The 19,839-nt window shown below is 41.1% G+C and overlaps 2 protein-coding genes across 2 annotated transcripts in view; both read right to left on the reverse strand.

Moving 5' to 3' along the window:
• Positions 1-755: 755 nt before the first annotated feature.
• On the reverse strand, positions 756-11,469 carry LOC102192167 (cystathionine beta-synthase-like). Its single transcript, XM_005747341.2, has 15 exons — positions 11,200-11,469; positions 7,385-7,645; positions 6,944-7,050; positions 6,625-6,759; positions 6,448-6,527; positions 5,513-5,717; positions 5,284-5,375; positions 5,063-5,188; positions 4,856-4,940; positions 3,968-4,073; positions 3,769-3,846; positions 3,551-3,685; positions 3,289-3,397; positions 2,908-2,992; positions 756-1,545 (listed from the first exon to the last, which is right to left on the reverse strand). Exons 2-15 carry the CDS (start codon positions 7,636-7,638, stop codon positions 1,412-1,414), a joined length of 1,731 nt encoding a protein of 576 aa, XP_005747398.1. The 5' UTR covers positions 7,639-7,645; positions 11,200-11,469; the 3' UTR covers positions 756-1,411.
• A 446-nt stretch (positions 11,470-11,915) lies between these two features.
• The window catches only part of LOC102192455 (splicing factor U2AF 35 kDa subunit), a 14,333-nt gene continuing 6,409 nt past the window's right edge, over positions 11,916-19,839 (reverse strand). Inside the window, exons 3-8 of the mRNA XM_005747342.2 lie at positions 19,294-19,360; positions 15,595-15,644; positions 14,970-15,068; positions 14,738-14,871; positions 12,570-12,662; positions 11,916-12,481 (exon numbers count right to left, since the gene is read on the reverse strand). Coding sequence (XP_005747399.1) covers positions 12,373-12,481; positions 12,570-12,662; positions 14,738-14,871; positions 14,970-15,068; positions 15,595-15,644; positions 19,294-19,360 — 552 coding nt within the window. The 3' untranslated portion in view covers positions 11,916-12,372. The remainder of the gene's footprint in view (positions 12,482-12,569; positions 12,663-14,737; positions 14,872-14,969; positions 15,069-15,594; positions 15,645-19,293; positions 19,361-19,839) is intronic.

Below are 19,839 nucleotides of genomic sequence, written 5' to 3' on the forward strand. Positions count from 1 at the left end.
CCCCTGCCCTCCATCCAGGATCTGTACCTCTCAAGAACCAGGAAACGGGCAGGGAAAATCATCACAGACCCCTCACACCCTGGACACAGACTTTTTGATCTACTGCCCTCTGACAGACGGTACAGAAGCCTGCAGACCAGGACCACCCGGCACGGAACAGTTTCTTTCCCCTCGCCATCTCCCTTCTTAACAGTTGACCTGTCACACTGCTCCCACTGCCAGACTGCAGCTGCACCTTATGTACATTTTGTAGTATTCATTCCACCTCATTCATTTCTGTATTTTATGTGTATAAGTTTAGATTTGTTATTTATAGTTGGTTTACACAGCTTTGTGTATGTATGTGTAATGTGTATATATAGACACGTGTGTGTGTGTGTGATTTACATTGCTTTGCTTGAGAGCCACCATCTACCGGAACCAAATTCCCTGTATGTGTCTGCACATATACTTGGCCAATAAACATGATTCTGATTCTGAACTTTGGGATGTGGTGGAACAAGAGTCCAGTCATGGATGTACAGGCGAAAAATCTGTAGCAACTGTGTGGTGTCATCATGTCAACCTGAACCAAAATCTCTGAGGAAAGTTTCCAACACCTTGCTGAATCTATGCTGTGAAGAATTAAGGCAGTTCTGAAGGCAAAGTAAGTACAACCTACCTAACCTCATTCCTAAGTTTCCCTAAGCATCTTTTTTGTTTCTGAATATTTTTTTCCTCAAATTGTGACAAAGGGAAAAAAGAAGCCACACTGCTACAGAGTGTAATTTTTATTTAGCCTTATACATCCATTAAGGAAAAATGATGCCATAGAAAAATATTTTCTCCTAGACACTGCAAAGATTAAGTAGTCCAGACTACTTTACACTTGAATAACACCATGATTATATTCAGATTTCACATTACCTGACATGGATTATTCTGTGTACACACAATCATGAAATCAGCATACAGCGAGCAATAATGAAAATATAATATGCATATTTTACACATACACACAGCAACTCCCATAATAAATGAATTGAATGTGACTTTTGTATTCCTGTCTGGTATACAAAGCCAAAGTGATGATGTAATCATTTACTTTCCTCGCAGCCTCTCTTCAAGTCCGATACAAAACAATAAAAGTCTACACACTGTAACAAAACTTATAAAAGATTCGAGCACTACAGGCTTGAGCAATAATAACAACCCCCATCATAAGCTGACAGTAGAACAAAGTATTCTGCTTATTACACTTCAAGACTCAAGGTCAAACATACAAAAATGATTCAAAAAGAGAGAAATAAGAGCCAAACTCAAACCAAAACTTCTAAAAAAAACTTTCTGCCATCTTTAAGACACTAAACTAAATGTCAATGTGTTTGTCATTCTAAAGTAAGAAATGTAAAGGCTTGTAGTGTCTTTGCTTTTAATTCAGCTCATCGGTGGATTCTGACATGGAGCGCTCCTGCCTCTTCCGGGCTGTGACGAAGTTGAGCAGGTCGACAGCTGTCACCACCCCGAAAACCATCTGCTTTTTGCTATGAGAGCCATCAGTCAAGTCTGGTGGAGGACAAGGAGTAGAAAAGATAGTATCAGAGAGATTATTAGTCTAAAGGTTTTAACTCAACTATCAAAGTGTTGCAGTGCTTCCACTAAAAACTTAAAAAACAAACAAACAACAACAACAACAACAACAACAACAACAACAACAACAACAATAATAATAATTCCTACAACTAATGTAGGACTCTGGCCACTAGGGGGCAGTGGAACAAGCCAAGTGGGCTCTTTAAACTTTTCAATATTCTGTTGAAGTTGTCTCTTTAGCTGCCAAATGGACAGTCATGTCCCTTAGCCATTTGATGCTGAGGATCCACTATGCAGCGTGGTCACATACTATTGTCAGTATACGAATGTAAATGAGACACATGCAGTATTCTAAATATGCACGTGATATGTCAGTTAGGTTCAACATCAGCAATATTACACTTACACATGTGTATCAGCTGACACGTAACAGTAGCTGCCACCTTTCTGGAGTTTATTTATTGCTGTCAGAGCTCCATTTTACCAGCAACAGGGAGTGCTCATGCCAGAATGTGCAGTATGGGGTGGGGGGTGGGGGGGTGGGGGGGGAAATAAATAAATGTAGCTGATCACACCACATTGTGCGCCTTACTCGCCATCTAAAGCTGATTACGATCAGTGGCAGGTATACTGTATTTTACAGTTCAACCTTTTTAAATTAATGCCTACTTGGTCTGTGTAACCACTCCGACAGCCATATGGGGATGATAAAAGTTGCACAGTGCAAGTTTGATTGATAGGTCTGTTTGTCCATCTTTGATCAATTTAAAGATGCAGAATTGGTTTTATTATGAAGCTGCTGTGCAGGAGGAAAAGAGGAAGACCACAGAAAAGATTGCTTATCCTATTTCACTACACCCTTCAAAGGGTTGGTGTGACAAAGGAGGATGTTAGGTGTAGGGCCACTTTTAATGGGTGCAGCCAAAGGAAAAAGATAAAGATTGAAGATTCCTTCTCAGCCTGCACATTTTGGATTTCAATACTGAAGAAAAAAAAAAAGCCTGCTTAAATGTAACCTTGACAAAGCTTGCTGTTTGCTAAATTGTCTCTACTTGGACGGTCAAGGTCATCTAAAGCCTGCCCCCAGATTCTCACACTGAGCTTGTGCATCTATACTCAAGCAAGGAGCAGCAGGAAGCGGATATACTGAGCTCACAGAGCTGTTAAAGATGTGGTTCTTGCAAATACACAAACTCAATGTTTTTACACATTGAATCACTAACCCCTGGTCATAGTTTAAACGCACAGATGGTCAAGACTTATATCCACAGACAACAGCAGCTCAACCAGCCACAGCACAAACTTCTGGCAGTGTGTGTGCATTGCTGTACTCACATTGGATCTGTTCGTGTACCACCAGTGCGAAGTGGTCAATCTCCAAAATCGAGGACAACTTTCCCAAGTTGTCAGTCAGTGTGATCTGAATTAAAATAAGAGGATGTGCTGAAGATATAAAGATACATAGAAATATATAGATATATACACAGCTGTCACAACATCTGTCACAGTAAAACGTTCTGTATACACAAAGAAATGGAACAGAACAGAACACAAATTTGTCTTTTTAGCACTAAAAACAAGTCTTATTTCAAACCCCAATTTTCTAGTTCAGCAAGTTTACAATCTTTTTTTTTCTCCCTACCTGGAGATCATCCTCAGCCAATCAGAATCAAAAGAGTAGTCTTTAAAATCCATTAAATTTCCAACCAAACTAACCTGTTTGAACTGCTTGTAAAGCACTTTGCTGACAGGATCTGACAAGTTGATCTTCCCTGCAAGGATCGAAGATAGCATGTTGCCTAGAGTCACCATGCCCAGGATCAATCTACACACAAAAACATAAACAAGAAGTGAAGTTAAAGGTTAGTCAAGGATAAGGTTTTCAGGGTCTAAAACACAGCTTCCAGGAATGTGTGAAGATCTAATATTCTGTGCTTTTCTGTTGTAAAGCTAATCTTTCTACCTATAGCACACCCACCCTGTGTCATCGACCACCGGCGCCTGGTCGAAGCCATTATGCTTGAGGATCTGGATGGTCTTTTGGCAGCTAACGGTAGGCAGGACAGTGAGCGGGGCAGACATGTTCAGGCACTGCAGCTTCAAGTTCCACCACCTGTGAGAACACGGCATGTTTAATGAGCGTACATAGAGAGAGACTTAAAAACTGGAGATTTGGTCTTTTTAAATGACACGCACCATGGTTTCTTCACCATGAGGTCCTCCTCCCTCAAAAAGCCCTTCTGGACCATCCACTTATCACTCAGGAACTTTGACCTTGAGGGGGGTAAAGAAGAAAAGATAAAGAAAAGACTGATCTGTGTTTACACAAAGAAAGCAAACAAATTGTCTGCATATATCTGAAGGACCTCTAGCACAAACACATATGGAAACTCACATGTAGTTGCGGATGGAGTCCGGCAGGATCACCACACAGCGCTGGCCCTCTTTCAGCTCCTTGGCGGCATGCACAGCTGCTGCCATGGCCGTCCCCGAGCTGCCTCCTGTTACAGGAAAAAGCAAAATGGTAAATGGCCTGTATTTGTATAGCGCTTTACTAGTCCATAAGGACCCCAAAGCGCTTTACATTGTAGCCACAACCACCCTGGAGTGCACTGACAGAGGCGAGGCTGCTTGTCACTCTGACCACCACCAGCAGGGTCAAGCGTCTTGCCCAAGGACACAACAGCCAAGACTATCCAAGCCGGGGCTCTTACTGGCAACCTTCCTATCACAAGGAGAACTTCCAAGTCTTGAGCCACGATCGCCCGTAGGTTAGTTTGCCTTAAGTGGCACCCAGGTACCCACAACATCTTCCTCATGAAGCTTTTCCCTGGGAGCAAAAGTATTCCTGGAGGCTTTGTGCTTCTTCTGTTGTCTTGTATGCCAGTCAGTAACCATTCACACCCACGTCCCCTCGAATAGGATGAATTCTGCCGTTTGTTTATAAGGAGCACCTTCCTGTGGTGATCTACTGGGCTCTGGAGGAGTTTCAGAGCTTTAGAAACTAACCAGAGTGAAACTATGAAAAACATTTTAGTTCCACCTCCTGCCTGTACTGGTTGAAGCAAAGTCTCTTGTGACCATCAGTGGTAGGATAAATCAAAAAATGAATGAATCGAACCAATCAGCATAAAGCTCCATATTGTTTTTCAAGGCCAATCACAAGTCACTACCTCAGAACAGGCCCTGAAATAAGTGCTGTGTGTTGGCCACTAAAAAAATTAAAAAATAATAAGTCCTGGGGTAGAAGAGCCTACCTAAACCAGGAACCACAAAGACTTACCGCACAGCAGGCCTTCCTCTCTGATCAGCAAACGAGACATGTTGAAGGACTCCTCATCGTTGGACTTGTACCACGTATCGACCACCTGGAAATGTTGACGGGGGAAGAAAAAAAAAAAAAAAGTAATATTAAACATACGACATTACCATGCTCACTTAGGAGCAGTCATGAAAAGGAGATGGGATTATAGACGCCGCTTGAACCAACCGATCTGTCGAGGACGGTGGGGATGAAGTCGTACCCGATGCCCTCCACCTCGTACTGGGTCTTATCGGTCTTGTTAAGCTCCTCTGGCTCAGCCAGGATTGAACCTTCAGGATCAACACCAACAATCTGCACACAAAACACACCATTTATAAGCTACAAGTAGCTCAGCAGATATTTATCTGAAAAAAAGAGGAGAAACATAATCTCAAGAAAGAGCTTACTTTGATATTTGGGCATCTTTCCTTCAGCTTGCGGGCGATGCCTGTGATCGTCCCTCCTGTGCCTGCACCAGCCACCAGCATGTCCACCTTACCTGTCAGCAGAAACACAGAAGAGACAAACAACCTTGTTGACTTGATTTCCAGTGAACTTCTAAAGTGAGTTTTAAGGAAAAAGCAATAATGCCGTTGAAGAAGTTTCTGTAAATTTTACAGCTCAGGATGCTCGTACCTTCACACTGCTCCAGGATCTCCTCGGCTGTGGTGTCGTAGTGAGCCAGGGGATTGCTCGGGTTGCGGTACTGGTCCAGGATGTGCGAGTTGGGGATCTCGTTCTTAAGGCGCCAGGCCACGCCCACGTGAGACTCTGGCGAATCAAAACGGGCGCTGGTGGGCGTACGTACGATCTCTGCTCCGAGTGCTCTCAAGACATCCACCTGTCGAGAACAGCTGACAAATATTAACACTTGTACACGATGGCCTGACTGCAGTGAGAAACACCGACAGGAATTTGTTCTTTAAAACATTCAAGATTCATTAGAATTAATAGATATGCAGCATACTTGAAGAACAGTAGTCTTTTTAAAAGGGTACTAATGTTTTTATTTTAATGTAATTTAATGAAAGCTACTGTGGAAAAACAGCTTGAAAAAAAATGAATAAATTAATAAAATAAATTCATTAAAAAAAGAAATTAAAAGGAATACTGAGCTTGTTGTAATGTTCAAAAAAAGGAACAAAAAAAAGGAACAAATAATCAGAAAATATTATTAAAATCCCTTTAGAAACAAAACATAAGATATATGATTATTTAAAAAAATAAAAAAAAACAAGATAAGATATAATATAGACCTCAAACAAAAACTTTGAACATTTTGTACAAATGTAAACTAGATTTATATTTTTGCACAGCATTTAAAGATTGCATCATATGATGCAACAGCAATGCTAAAGCGTGACCTCTGCCTCTATAACAGGCTGCGATTTGCATACTTAGTCGCAACATTTTCAGGAAAAGCCCCTCTGAACAGAAACCGCACTTTTCTATCAGGAAATCCTACCCTTCAATTTAGCTGTAGCAGTCTAGACATGTTTTACTCTGACAGAAAAAAAAAAAAAACTGCCGTGTTTCTGTGAGTTGTGGTTTCTATATGACAGGAAATTCACCTTCTCCATGCTCATCTTCTCTGGCATGACAATGATGCAACGGTAGCCTTTCACTGCAGCAGCCAGAGCGAGTCCGATACCTTAAGGAACAAAAGAAAGAAGCAGATTTGAGTGGCATTATCAGCACAGGCTTTCGTGTATTTTTTCACACCAGCACAGGCGCATGCAGGGGATTACCAGTGTTTCCAGAGGTGGGCTCTATGATGGTGTCTCCTGGCTTGAGGATCCCGGCTCTCTCAGCGTCCTCCACCATCCGCAGACTGATTCTGTCCTTGACGCTGCCGCCCGCATTGAAGAACTCGCACTTGGCCACTACACCAAAAAAAGTGTCACAATAACATATTAAAAATCACAGGAGCCAAATGAAACAATTAAGATACAATTGTGGTCTGAAGAAACGCTCACACCCCAACCAGCGCTCACAAGTTTGCACAGTAACCAGGCAGACCGTAACCAACTTCTGAATGTGTCTCGGCTTGAATGTGGTGTGACTCACATATTTCACATTTGAGTCCAAAGGCTTTGGGGATGTTGTTGATGCGTACCATTGGAGTGTCACCGATTTTGTTCAGGATGTTGGGGAGAATGGCTGGTGCAACAGTCCTGAGAGGAGAAGGGGAAAAAAAGAAGAAGAAACCTCAGCGAGATGATAAACAGAAGCGCCACGTCTGGCTGTGCAGATAGACTGGATGGTAATCACTTCTTTATCAGGCTCAGACTGTCTTTTATTGCTATCACTAGTGTGAGATAATAGCACCCATTTCCACTCACTTCACTGGTCTGAGAAGTCTAAACAACAACAAAAATACCAGCCTCTTTTTCAGAGCTTTAAACAAATAGTGTAACGCCTTTACGACAGTTTTTTTATTTGTAACAGCAGATCAATACAACAGTGCTGAGATGCAAGAAGCAGTGGATATCTGACTGGCACGCTGACCTTGAAACTTGAGTGTGGGGGGAGTCGGATTTTGAGGCTTCTAGGCTCCACGTGCAGCGGCTGGGAAGGTCGGGCCGGATCCATTTCCTTTCGGGAGAAGAGTTCTTTGTTTTGATCTGAATGTTTCTGGCTGCCTCCTGCGACTCCTCCTCCGTCTTCAGGTTCTCTCCGTTGCTGAAGCCGTGCAGCTTGCCAGCGTGTGGGCACACAGGGCTGTTGACTGTGGTCTCTTTGGATGAGGGAACTGATGGCATTGCTTAACTTAGGGGGAAAAAAAAAAACAACAAAAAAAAAAACAACTGTAAAGTTATCCAATTATGTAACACACTGTTCTTACAGCATGTTCTGATAAGTTTTCCTGCATCATCAGTGACTTGGCTGACAGCCAGGAAATTAAATACTTTCATAATGTTGTTTTTGACTGACACAAGCAGTAGTCTCCTTCTCTGCAACCTGCATCAAAGGCATGATGCATTTCTCTATTATTAACTAAATAGCTCCAGTTTCTACTGCTCATTTGGGCTCAAAATATTCAACCCTGTGAGTATATACCAAGGAGATGGGCTCAATCACTTTCTTTGTGTGACCTCGATTACTTTTTAGAAAAGTTATCACCAATAGTTCCGACAACTGAGGTGTATCTTACAGAAATAACTATTAAAGTGCAGTTTAAACCCTCTGAGCAATAAAATCCAATGTGTCATGTTTGTAAGTGGAACGATTTCCAAATGAAGGAAATCCGACCATCCAAGAACCGCATGAATGCATGGTAATGCTAAAATTTGGATGGGTTTCTTGTTGGATATTTGGACAAGTTTGATGTACAATTTTATGGCAACCCAACTTAAAGTTGAGATACTTCAGTCACAAGTGCTGGACTGATTATCCACAGCTGTGGAACCAGCTTTGGGAAGGACCCTCTCTAATTTTAAATTCTGCCAGAGCTTTCTTCCTGTTAAGGAAGGAGTTTTTCTTCACCACTGTCACAAATTACGTGATCACGGGGTGTGTCTGACTGTTAGGGTTTCTCTCTATTATTGTAGCATCTTTACCGTACAATATAAAAGGGCTATTTTTATTGTAAATAAGATAACCTGAAAAAAATTCCAAGAGATGACAAATGTGAGCTAAAGGACAATCTGTTAAAGCTTACATTCAACTTCACCAATCAGCAAACACAGTGCAAAGCAAACACTGAACCACTCCTTTCTTTTATTAATGCTGAGTGACATCTGCACTGCTAAAACAAATCCACAGCTCATCTCCATCTACCACCGCTTTTCAGTCTAGTCTAGTTTAGCCTAGTCATGACGAGTGGCCAAATTCTGCCCTTATCAAAGCTACGTGAGAAAGCAAAAGTGGGAGTAAGCAAGGGGGGGTGGGGCTGATAAAACTTCAGTTAATATTTCATCATTTCTTCTCCACAGGAAAAAACAAAAGCTTCTTTTTAGGGGGTTGGTAAGCAGTATTGTTTTTATAAATCATAAGACTGATTGCTGTTCCCACATATCAAGATATGAGTCAAGATTTAGACACACAACACCGACAGGCAAGCATCCGTTTTGAGGATCTACAGAAAAGAAAATTACTGCTTTTCTCATTGTTTGTAAATGTAGTTAATCTAAACCATAAAAAGATTTTGTAATCAGTTATAACTGGTTATAAATGCTACTAATGGCTAACCAAATGTTAAGCATTACCTTAAATCTGAGTCGGGTGTTTAAGAGTCTGATGAGATCAAAGGGAAGCTTTAAATCCAGTCTTTGATCATTAATTTGACAAATAAGCTGGGTAATTAAGCACGAGGTGAAATACCTGACATGAACTTCAGCAATAACTTTCCAGGAAGAGAGCTAAACCACTGAGTGGCAGTTTGGCTAAACTGGCAGGAACAAAAGAAAGATTAGCTGGAAAACAAGTTACAATTTTAAAATTTCACTTGTAAATACAAGACAAACCTCAGTCACAGTCACAGCCTCTGCAACATGATAATTTGCCATTTCATGTGACGGTTATATGACTCCAAACACGAGAGCAGTACAACAAGAGCTTCTCAAACTTTCAGTACATTTTAATCTTACTACTTTCTGTCACTGTGATAACTTTTTAAGACTTTAAATCAATCAGTCAATGAGTTAAACAACAAAACTACAGAACAGAATAAAGTAAGATAAGTACCAGTTGCTAAGACTGCCACAGATTTACAAGCCCAACTTTTTCCTCTTACTACATCCTGTTGTTTCCCTCCCATCCCCCAGCTGCAATGGTAGCACATGAGGCTTCACTAACACACAGAGCACACACCGACAGGGCCAGCTGTTACAACGGGGCCCCTGTCTTTGACTGCAGAATGAGTTCAGACAATGTCCACAGGAGTGGACTAAACACATTTTCTTAAGCCTGCAGCTCCCTGCTCTACACGGAGTGGAGCTGGCTTTCACGCGCTTTTGTGGAATGTTGCCGTTACGATGATACATGCATTTGATCTGCTATCAAAATTTAAAAAGAAGCACAAACCAATTACAGGTGTTTACCACCTACCCTACCTTTTCCTTACAACCACTGCTAGGCACACTGCTAATTACAGTAACACTTGCAACATCGATGCTGGCAAATGTGTGTGGTATGTGTCGGCCTTACAGGGTTTAACAGGGAAATATGATCCTCCTGGTGGAGGACACACACACACAAAACAAGTCTGAGCCAGGCTTGCAGGGCAAGAAAGACTTGAAAGAGGATTTGCCCAGCTTAAACTTAAGTTTGGTTTAATACACCATACTTCAGCCAAGAGTCCAATCCCTAATTAAAGCTCCCAGGCTAAAGAAACATAACACAAAAAAATCAGAGTTTGGCAACATCGGTCCACTCTAATGAAAAATCCCTCATCATACGTTTATCTGCTTTAAAAAGGAAAAAAAGAAAAGAAAAAGGAAAGCACCAATGGTATGTTCACCACTCTTGGGAGTCCAGTGGTGACTATGACTTGCAGCATCCCTTTATGGTTTGCAGCATTTAATTGCTCTGGCAGCAACAAACACAACCGAAGTATCTGCTTGTTGGCAATACAACAGCACACTATAGATATCCACTGAGCCATCACAAATGATGTGCCAATGCGAATAGCAGTAATGATGGCCATAGAAAGGCCGTATAAAGGTTCACCCACATGCATAACCTTTAATAGGACAGTGTAGGTCGCAGGAAAATAGTTGTTTTAGCCTCTTTTAATAAAACAATTTAACGATAACACTGAAGGCTATCGAAGTAAAAAAAAAAAAAGAAAAAAAAAGAAAAAAGGTTGTCACAATTTTCTGGGAAAAAAAGATTTAAGACAAAAAAAGGGGAAAAATCTCACTTGGCTGCATTGCTCAAAACGAACCAGAGCACGGAAACAGCATGATAGAAATAAACGCTGCGTCATTTGAAAATAATAGATGATGTGGCGGGATACAAAGGAGACAAACTACAAAAGGTAACCAAAAGGGGGGGAAAGCAAAAAAGCGATTAATTGTAAAAAAAATAAATAAATAAAAACAAACCCCCCCCAGTAATGCTTACATAATTTAATATAATAAATATAGGACACCGCAGTGTGTATGCGAACACCTGAATGATAACACATCGGCTGGAAAAGGTCCAACAAAAGCCTGAACTGCGCAGCTACAATGTTGCATCAGAACTGAGGAGCTGGAGGCAGCTTTCTATCAGCCCATGGGAAAATATAAATTAATTTAATTCGAAAAAAAAGAGTGTTTAAATACGTCGGCTTCTCCTCGTTTCCATTCTCTGTGTCAGGCGGCTTTATTTTCACTCACCTGGAGATTTATCTTGAAATCTGCGAGAAAACTGTACTCCGGTACGACGAGCAGACGACTGCACAGCCTAGGGATCAACTTCCGACAAAGCAAGCCTTTAACGTGCCGACGCACGTGGACTAAACTGTATGGAGCGCAGAATTTTTAGGGAGACGCTCTTATTGGCTGCGGTGGGGGCGTCTGTTTGTGGGCTGTACGGAGATTTCTTTAAAAGGGGTTGAGGGGGAAAAAAACGCTGAGGTAAAGTAGTCCGTGGCACCTGTTTACTTTTTACTGACCAAACACACCCCCGCGCACGTAGACACCGCGTGTAACAACTTGAAAGCTTCTCATGAACGTCTTTTTTTCGCTAACATTTGAATTCAAGTAAGCAAGGGTTTAATAATCTATTTTTTTGACAACGTAACTAGACTTATAAATTCTCTTAAAAAAATACAAATAAAATACTTTTCAACTCCCAAGCAGCATTTAAAAGTACAACACATGTACTGTATTTGCATAGAAGTTTGATGTATTTGTACTTTATTGTAGTATTTGTATCTTTATAACTCCAGACTATGCACATTAAACTTAAACCATCTTAAGTGGATCTTAACCCACCATCTTAATTGCTCAATCAATACTATGACAAAATAAGTTTAGATTTGAGATCTATCTGGAGGTAATTTTTTCTTACTTAATTTAGAGGGTTTTTTTCCCCCTTCTTAAACTACCAGAATATTTATCACATCAAATTTAAGCGAAGTGTCAAAAAAGGGAACTAGTAAAAGAACAGGCTGCTTAGTTAGCATTGCATCAGCCATTTACCAGAAAAAAAATGCAGCAACAGTTGTGCGCTGTTAGTGACTGTGTGAAGGAAAGTTTACAGTCTGACAGACTACGAAGGAGCTTTAAAATTAGTCTCTGGTTAGCAGCTTTGGTATAAAAATATAGCAGAGTAATAATAAATCATAATAAAATCCTTCCTAGAATAGGATTGAGTCTTGAAGAAAAGCGGTGCAGATGCAGTTACAAATCTGTTTTTTATTGAGAAAGCGGCACAAGCTTGTCTTAAAAAAAAGGGAATAAGAGAAAGAACACTTCCAACAATTCACAAAAAAACAAAAAACAAAATAACTGTCATCACTGTTGGGCTTTAGGGGGAGAATTTTGGTGGGTCCATCTCGTCTACTTTCAGAATCTTCCGGAGCGTTCTCGATCCCTCGACCTCCGCCTCTCGCGGTCCCGCCGTCGATCCCTGGAGCGGGAACGTCGTTCCCGGGAGCGCGAGCGTGAGCGGTGTCTGGTAAAGAAGAGAGCAAAAGATATTTATTTTCAAATTTAAAAGCCATACACAAAAGCAGTTGTCTTGCTCTCGGGCTTTACAGGACCTTTTCCTGCGGCGGCCGTACAGCTCCCTCCTCAGTTCCCTTGATATTGGTTTCAGATGCATGAAGTTGCAGAAGCCACCTCGGGTGCACTCTCTGTAAGTAAGCAAGTGTGTGAAGTTTGATTTCTATTGCACCTTTCTACATAAACATCACAAAGTGCTTCAAACAAAACACCAGAATATAAATTATCAAGTTCCAGTCACAGATCTCTCAGAAGGAGAGTGTTCCAGAGGCCCAAAACTGTCTCCTTTAGTTTTCGTAAAGAAGATGAGTTCCCAAGACACTCAGCCAGCAGGCTCTGATCACATGAACTCAGGGATCTAAAAGTTTGCTCATGTAAGCTGATGTTTGCCTATGAAAAGCTCTAGAAGTCAAACCCAGAATCTTAAAATGGACCCTGGATTCATCAGGGAGCTGGATCAGCAACTGTGTGATGTGAGAGTACGCCATTCTAGAGTTTCTGCATAAACAAGTGAACAATAAAGCCAGATGTGATGTAATAAATGCATGAATAACAGTCACCGGTTTAGAGTGTGAAACAATGTGACTTAGCTTGGCAGTATGTAACACAGGAAAACAGGATGTGAAGGGTTAACGTTGCTGGCCTTGCATTTTGTAGATCTGTGCCACGAGGAAAAGTTGGCTCATAGTCGCACATTCTGAGGAGCCCTGCCAACCCACCAAGCAGAACACCTAATCTTTATCTGCCTCCAGAGTTGAGGGAGAGCAAACAACCCCGTTGATCCAATGGAAAAAAAAAAAAATCACAGAGGGACTTGTAAAGGAAAAGATCGCAAAGACCCTATCACTGACCAAGGACAGAGTGTAACTACATGTGCACGCTTCTCCTTTGCTCTGTGCCATCATCGTGTCAGATGATGCTGTCCTTTTAGTTAAATGTGATTGTTTTACACTCAGGGAGACAGGCCCATTACAGTTGCTTCGAGTGCTGCATCCTGAGGCTAGCATCCTTGATTGGTAGACAAGCATTGGCTCCAGGGTGAACAGTGAGGCTCTGTCATCTATCCATCAGCGGCAGGATGACACTGTCTACATTATCTTGTAGACTGTCTAAGTAAATGGCCTGGCCTGTATTTGTATATGCGCCTTCAAAATAAAACAAGACGCACACCAGCTAAGAAGTTGCAACACGCGTTTGCGTACATAAGATTTTCTGGAGGAGGACAGATTTGTTTAGAACTCTTAAAGAAGTCAAAGAAGCAGGCTCCTTTAAGCAATTACTTTGGTGTTCCTCCACCTCCAAAGAAATGTCAGGAGTCCAAAGCGCAAAAGGAGTGCGTATTCTTGGAAAAGTGGTTGCAGGAGGTGAGCTGGCTTCAAACAAATGATGAACGCACAGCACGTTTTTTATTTTGACAGCGCACCTGCAGACCACTTATGTGCACCCCTGTATATAACCTTTCAAGCATTAAAGAGGCCGATAGTGCCAGCATTAACAGCAAACTAATGTGACACTGTGAGCATACGATGTTACACATAGTACAAAGTGACAAAATTCTCTTAAATGCACATGCAGTATTTGTTTTAAGAAAGTTTAACCTCTACTCCTTTTTTTACTCACTACAGCCCCACCCCTCCAGTTCTGCCAGAGGTTTCTTCCTGTTAAAAGGGAGTTTTCCCTCCCACGTTCACCAAATGCTTACTCATAGAGGTTGTCCAATTGTAGAGGTTTTCTTGTATTATCATAGGGTTTTTATCTTACAATATGAAGCATCTTGGGGCAACTGTTGTTGTGGTTTGGCTCTAGATAAAAAACTTTTTTTTCCCCTTCCTATAGTCCAGCGGTCCCCAACCCCGGGGCCTCGGACCGGTACCGGTCCGTGAGTCGTTTGGTACCGGGCCGCGAGAGTTGAGGCTCAGGTGTGAAATGTTCAGGGTTTTTATCGGTTTTGAGCGTTATTTTGTTATCGTTTACTCGGTTTTCCTGGGTCTTTTCACATGTGTTATGAATACATTTTCTTTTTTTCGGTACCGGTACTAATTTTATTTTGTTGTAAAGGCCAGTCCGTGAAAATATTGTCGGGCATAAACCGGTCCGTGGCGCTAAAAAGGTTGGAGACCGCTGCTATAGTCTATTAGTCAGCTGGTTAATTAAATACAGTAAAATGCTTTCATTAAACACTAACACGTTTTCTCACAATACTCACCCCATTTCATACTGACGGCAGCAGGCTTCCCTGAAGTCAGTGACTGGGGAGAGTTCTGCGTGGATGGGCTGGCCATTGAACCAGCGGTTGTTAAGGTCCATAACGGCTTTCTCTGCATCCTCCTCGTGACGAAACTACACCCAAAAGACACACACATACTTAGGAAATTACTGGTTTAAGCTCATCATAACAATTCAACCCCGTTTAAATAAACCAAGATCCTAAAACAGACCTTAACATAGACATTGCCGACGAGGTGGTCGCCTAAGTTATCACAGACGTTCATCTCCTCCACTTCTCCATACTTCTCCTCCATCTCTGTGAACACCTCCTGTGTTGGATATTTGGGGGGGGGGCACAATCGAAACCTGTCAAACCAGTTCTATTCTTATATTGCACCTCTTATAACCAGGAAAACCTACCACACAAACTAACCAAAGTACAAAGCGGCGGTAATGTAAAAACTGTGTAGTAAATAATATGTAGTAGTAAGCAATGCTATTATCGTGGAGTCATGCTGAGTGGCTTTTAATCAGTGAGTAATAAGTTATATAACAACTAAGAAGGATTATTAACCTTTACAAACAATCATCTCTACAACACAAATCATAAAAACTGTTTTTAAATCTCATATTCAAAACCTATGAACATGATAAACTCACAATCAGTTTTTATTGGGTTATTAGTTAGCCAAATACCAGCCCCTCTAAACCAATAAAAGATCCTTGCTTCATGAATACACTGTCAATAACACCTTGCCCCAGTTGCTCTATTTGGCTGAAATATGCAGATAACACATTCATGACGTCCAACAGTGCCACACGTGGAACACAAAGGAGAAACAAAAGTTCACTCACCTCAAAGAACTCATCATAGTGCTCCTGCATTTCCACATCGCTGACGGCACCTAAAAAACGCCCAAAAAGGGACAGTCATGTCAAAGCTAGACAGACACTGGTGGTTAAAAACTCAGACCATGTTAAGCAACATCAAATCTTGCTAAACCCTGTTAATAATATAAAGTAAAGATTCTGAAGGAGATGCTACACAAACTGTCTTTAACAAGAAAACCCTTTAGTCTTCTCCAGGTTGGTGGATTTACTTTAAAATGACTTTTCTTGCAGTGTTTTGCCACCTTTACAGAACTGTTCACTGAGTACACAGGGATCCTAACATTAAATATGCATTTTAATGACAAACCCCTGACTAAGTCGGGGGCATCACTAGTAGAAGCCAGCTTCAGTAATGCAGAAGCAATCACTGTGCACTCAGTACGAAAACATTAAGTGTAGAAAACCCAGAAACAGTACTTTAATTATAGCTTTTTGGTTTAATCACATCTTGAAAATGAAGGAAGTGAAAGAAAAGCTGCTCTTTGCACATCAGTGCATGACACTGACTGGGCTAATTGGAGTTTAGGCCTGGAAAACATGCAAAACAGCATGAGGCCCAAAAACTCTGTGTGTGTGTGTACAGAGGACACAATTCTATACTTGACCAAATTTGATGTGGGGAGGTGTGGTATAATGAATTAAGTGCAGTCAGTGCTGGAGGGTCCTGCGGATGAAGGGAGAACTTACAGTGTAAGCATCAGCAGACTGGGCAGTTTTCAAGGTTATGAAGGTAAATGTTCAAGAGGGAAATGGTCTGAAATACAAAACGTAAACTGCTGTGATATAAATCCAACCGAATACAGAGCTGGGGAGGAAAACAATGTTATTAGATAATTTCTGTTGTGAAATTGCTCCTGCTGATCATGTGATGGTTACACCCGTTTGCACAATCTCAAAAAAATAAATAAAAAAATAAAAAATAGACCACTCCGCTGTTTTTCCCCTTAATATAGCAGATCTGTGGTACAAAAAGGCAAGACTGCACAATCACGCTGTATAATGTAGCTTTTGAATATTTTAGCTCATCATGAAAAGGCTGTAATATTAATAAAGGTCTAAAAGAACACTGCTTGACTCAAAGTTTAATTTTGGAGGTAACAGATCATCAATCACACCTGTTACTCTCTTAAAGTGTTTCTGAGTTGATTCATTAGATGAAAACTGCTTAAAGATTCATTCATTCATTAAAGATTCACCTCAAAATAATGGATAATCTGAACTTGTTCTTTAAAACATTTATAGCCTCACTTGGATTTTTCTTTGAAGTGGATCTATTATTAAAATTAAATTTTATTTATATAGCCCCCAATCATTACAACAGATTGCTTCAAAGTGCTTTATATTGTAAGGTGAAGACCCTACAATAAAAAAAAACAGAAAATAACCCCAACAATCATACGACCCCCTATGAGCAAGCACTTTGGCGACAGTGGGAAGGAAAAACTCCCTTTTAACAGGAAGAAACCTCCGGCAGAACCAGGCTCAGGGAGGGGCGGCAATCTGCTGCAACCGGTTGGGGATGAGCGAGTGAAGACGGGACAAAGACACGCTGTGGAAGAGAGCCAGAGATTAATAATAACTAATAATTAAATGCAGAGGTGTATAAACACATAGGGAGTGAAAAAAGAAGAAGAAGAAATACTCAATGCATCATGGGAATCCCCCAGCAGCCTAGACCTATTGCAGTATAACTCAGGAAGGATTCAGGGTCACCTGATCCAGCCCTAACCAAATGACTTATAAAAAAAAAAAAAAAAGGAAAGTAGAGATACTGTCTGTCACACGATTCCAAACTGGAAGCTGAAGGCTCTGCCTCCCATTCTACTTCTAAATCCACCAAAAGTACCCATTATGCTCACTTGAAGCTCCAAATTTTTAATTTTTGGTTCCTACTAGGGTAGTTCTGCGTGATTCATGCCTTGGCACAAAAGCCCATTTCACCATCTTTCTACATCTATCTGATTTGGCTCCTGTTGCCCTCTCTTTAAGCAAACTGTTCTGATCAGCTTCCTCTCATAACGAGAGCAGCAGGTGGGAGGCGTTTCTATACCCATCTCTCTATGACATCATACAGAACCAAGAGTATAAAAAAAAACTCTCCGAATCTGAGCATTCAGAGTAGTCTGAAGGCACACAGGCACTACTTGTCCATATGCTCACACGTTCACATTATCTGAAACTTTGGACAACATTTAAAAGTACATATATAACAGACTATAAGAAAAAGCATAATAGCTCCACTTCAAGTACTACAAATTTCTATTTGTTTTTTTAATTTATCAAGTACAGAGTAGCTGTGTATTAAAAGACAGTCTATCAACATTAAACCAAATACAGGCCTGTCAAAGCTAGCTGGATGTGTAGTTTGAACACAGAGCCCAAAGACAAATAGACAAGCTAATTCTCAATCCACAGGCAGCCTATGACTCCATTACCAACCTACCTGCATGAGAGGGTCTGCTTCAGCTCTGCCAGACTGGGCTCGACATATTTACTGATCTCATTTCTTCCATAATCAGCACAGTTTGTAAGCACTGTTTGCTTTAGTGTCACTGGTCAGACGGTTGTTTACTGCATTCTGAGTTACGTGAAAGCAGAGGCATCAGAAGCAGGTGTTCATGCTTTTTTGTTTGTTTGTATTAGGCGAGTGGTTCCCAAACTTTTTCTGCAGGGCCTCCATCAGTAGATAAAAACATTTTTCAAGGCCAGCCCTCACATGCAATCTTATACACACTTTTTTCTCACAAACTCCAAACAGCTTTTTAGTGATCAATACAGAAATACAATTTAAGCATGTGAACCTAAAGGAAAATAACAAATAAGAAGCAACAAGTACTCAGGAAGCACAAACCTCCACCAAGGCAGCAATTTAAAAACTGCCTACGTAATTTAAAAAGTTTGAACTTGTTTTGACTGAACAACAAAGTGCAGACTTTTGTTATTCTCCCTGTTGAAACCCATTTTAATATACTGCACATTATTTTGAGTATAACCATGTTTATTTATTTTTTAATGTGGAATAATTTACTCGACTATATTTTTATGGTTTTCCATTAGGTGGTAGTGCCTGTTAGGAGGCACTTTTTTTTTTTTTTTAAGTGGCAGACGTTGTTGTGTTTGATGGCTGATGACAGAATCCGAAGGGAGCTCGAGGTTTGCTTTGTGTCACGTGCAAACAACGTCATGGGAGTTTCGAGCCGCGTTACTAAAACGATGTCGATGTCTATGTTAAGGTGGTCCTCAGTTTTAATGTAAAACAGCTGAAACCAAGTTCAGCAGGTGCTAGTGGAAAAGAGGCATAGCATTATACGACACAGTGGTCCATTTTCATTACACACTGTGGTGAAGCAGAGAATGAGATATGCCTCGGTATATTTTGTGGTCTTTTTGGCAGTTGTACTGTCCACGCTTTGCTTCAGAGACCCATGTGTCATCTTATTCAGCACTGCTGGACCATTACTCTCATAACTGTGCCTTCCTAGTTTGGGAACCACAGGGTTAGATATTACACATCAACAGTGTTGGGGTTCGTGGGAGATAATGGGGTTCGAACAAGTTCTCCAGTGAAGAAGGCTGAAGCAGTCCCTTGGATGTGCTTTTATATTGGACCAGTGCTTTTAGGAAACAGAGCAAGAAAACGTTGCTGATGAAAGTTTCACTTACAGCGAGAAGCGTCGGCTGTCTGCGCACTGTTCTGAGGATTGCGGTAGATGTTCTGAATCAAGATGGTCTGTGGAGAAAACAAGAAAAGGTGCATCTGGTGAGCCAGGAGTATCAGGTTTTCAACCTTTTCTGGTAACAAAGACTTCAGTTTGAGCCTGTCAGTAATATCATGCTTTAGCACATTTAAAAGAAAAAGAAATGTGATAAGTGTGACATATTAGGGTCAATGTAAAACTACACTGGAATGTAGGCTGGCCGTGTGTTTGCGGCAAGTTTGCCATATCTTCCCCACTCTCTACATTTTAGCCCACACTCACAGTAACCTCAGTTAACCTACCTCACGCAACTTCACATACTTCACATAACATAAAGCACTAGGGATGGGTACCGGTGTCCGGTGCACATAAACGGTAGTAACCAGACCGAAAAGCAGCGCACATTTCGGTGCTTTATTTCGGTGCTTTTTTTTTCCTGAGCTGTGATACACTTTCTAGCCAATCATTTTACGTTTCCCAGGATAGTAGGCGGGGCCAGGTACGTACGTTC

The sequence above is a fragment of the Pundamilia nyererei genome, unplaced genomic scaffold (assembly GCF_000239375.1).
Source record: "Pundamilia nyererei isolate P.nyererei 1_Seehausen unplaced genomic scaffold, PunNye1.0 scaffold00194, whole genome shotgun sequence".
NCBI classification, from domain to species: Eukaryota; Metazoa; Chordata; class Actinopteri; order Cichliformes; family Cichlidae; genus Pundamilia; species Pundamilia nyererei.

Bases quoted from the DNA above. Each gene is read 5' to 3' on its own strand.
- LOC102192167 (XM_005747341.2), bottom strand. From the start codon at position 7,638: ATGCCATCAGTTCCCTCATCCAAAGAGACCACAGTCAACAGCCCTGTG. The intron at 7,051-7,384 runs GTCAGCGTGCCA...TTCTCCTCTCAG, and splicing joins CCCCACACTCAAGTTTCAAG to GACTGTTGCACCAGCCATTC. The intron at 5,189-5,283 runs GTAAGCTCTTTC...TTTTGTGTGCAG, and splicing joins AAAGATGCCCAAATATCAAA to ATTGTTGGTGTTGATCCTGA.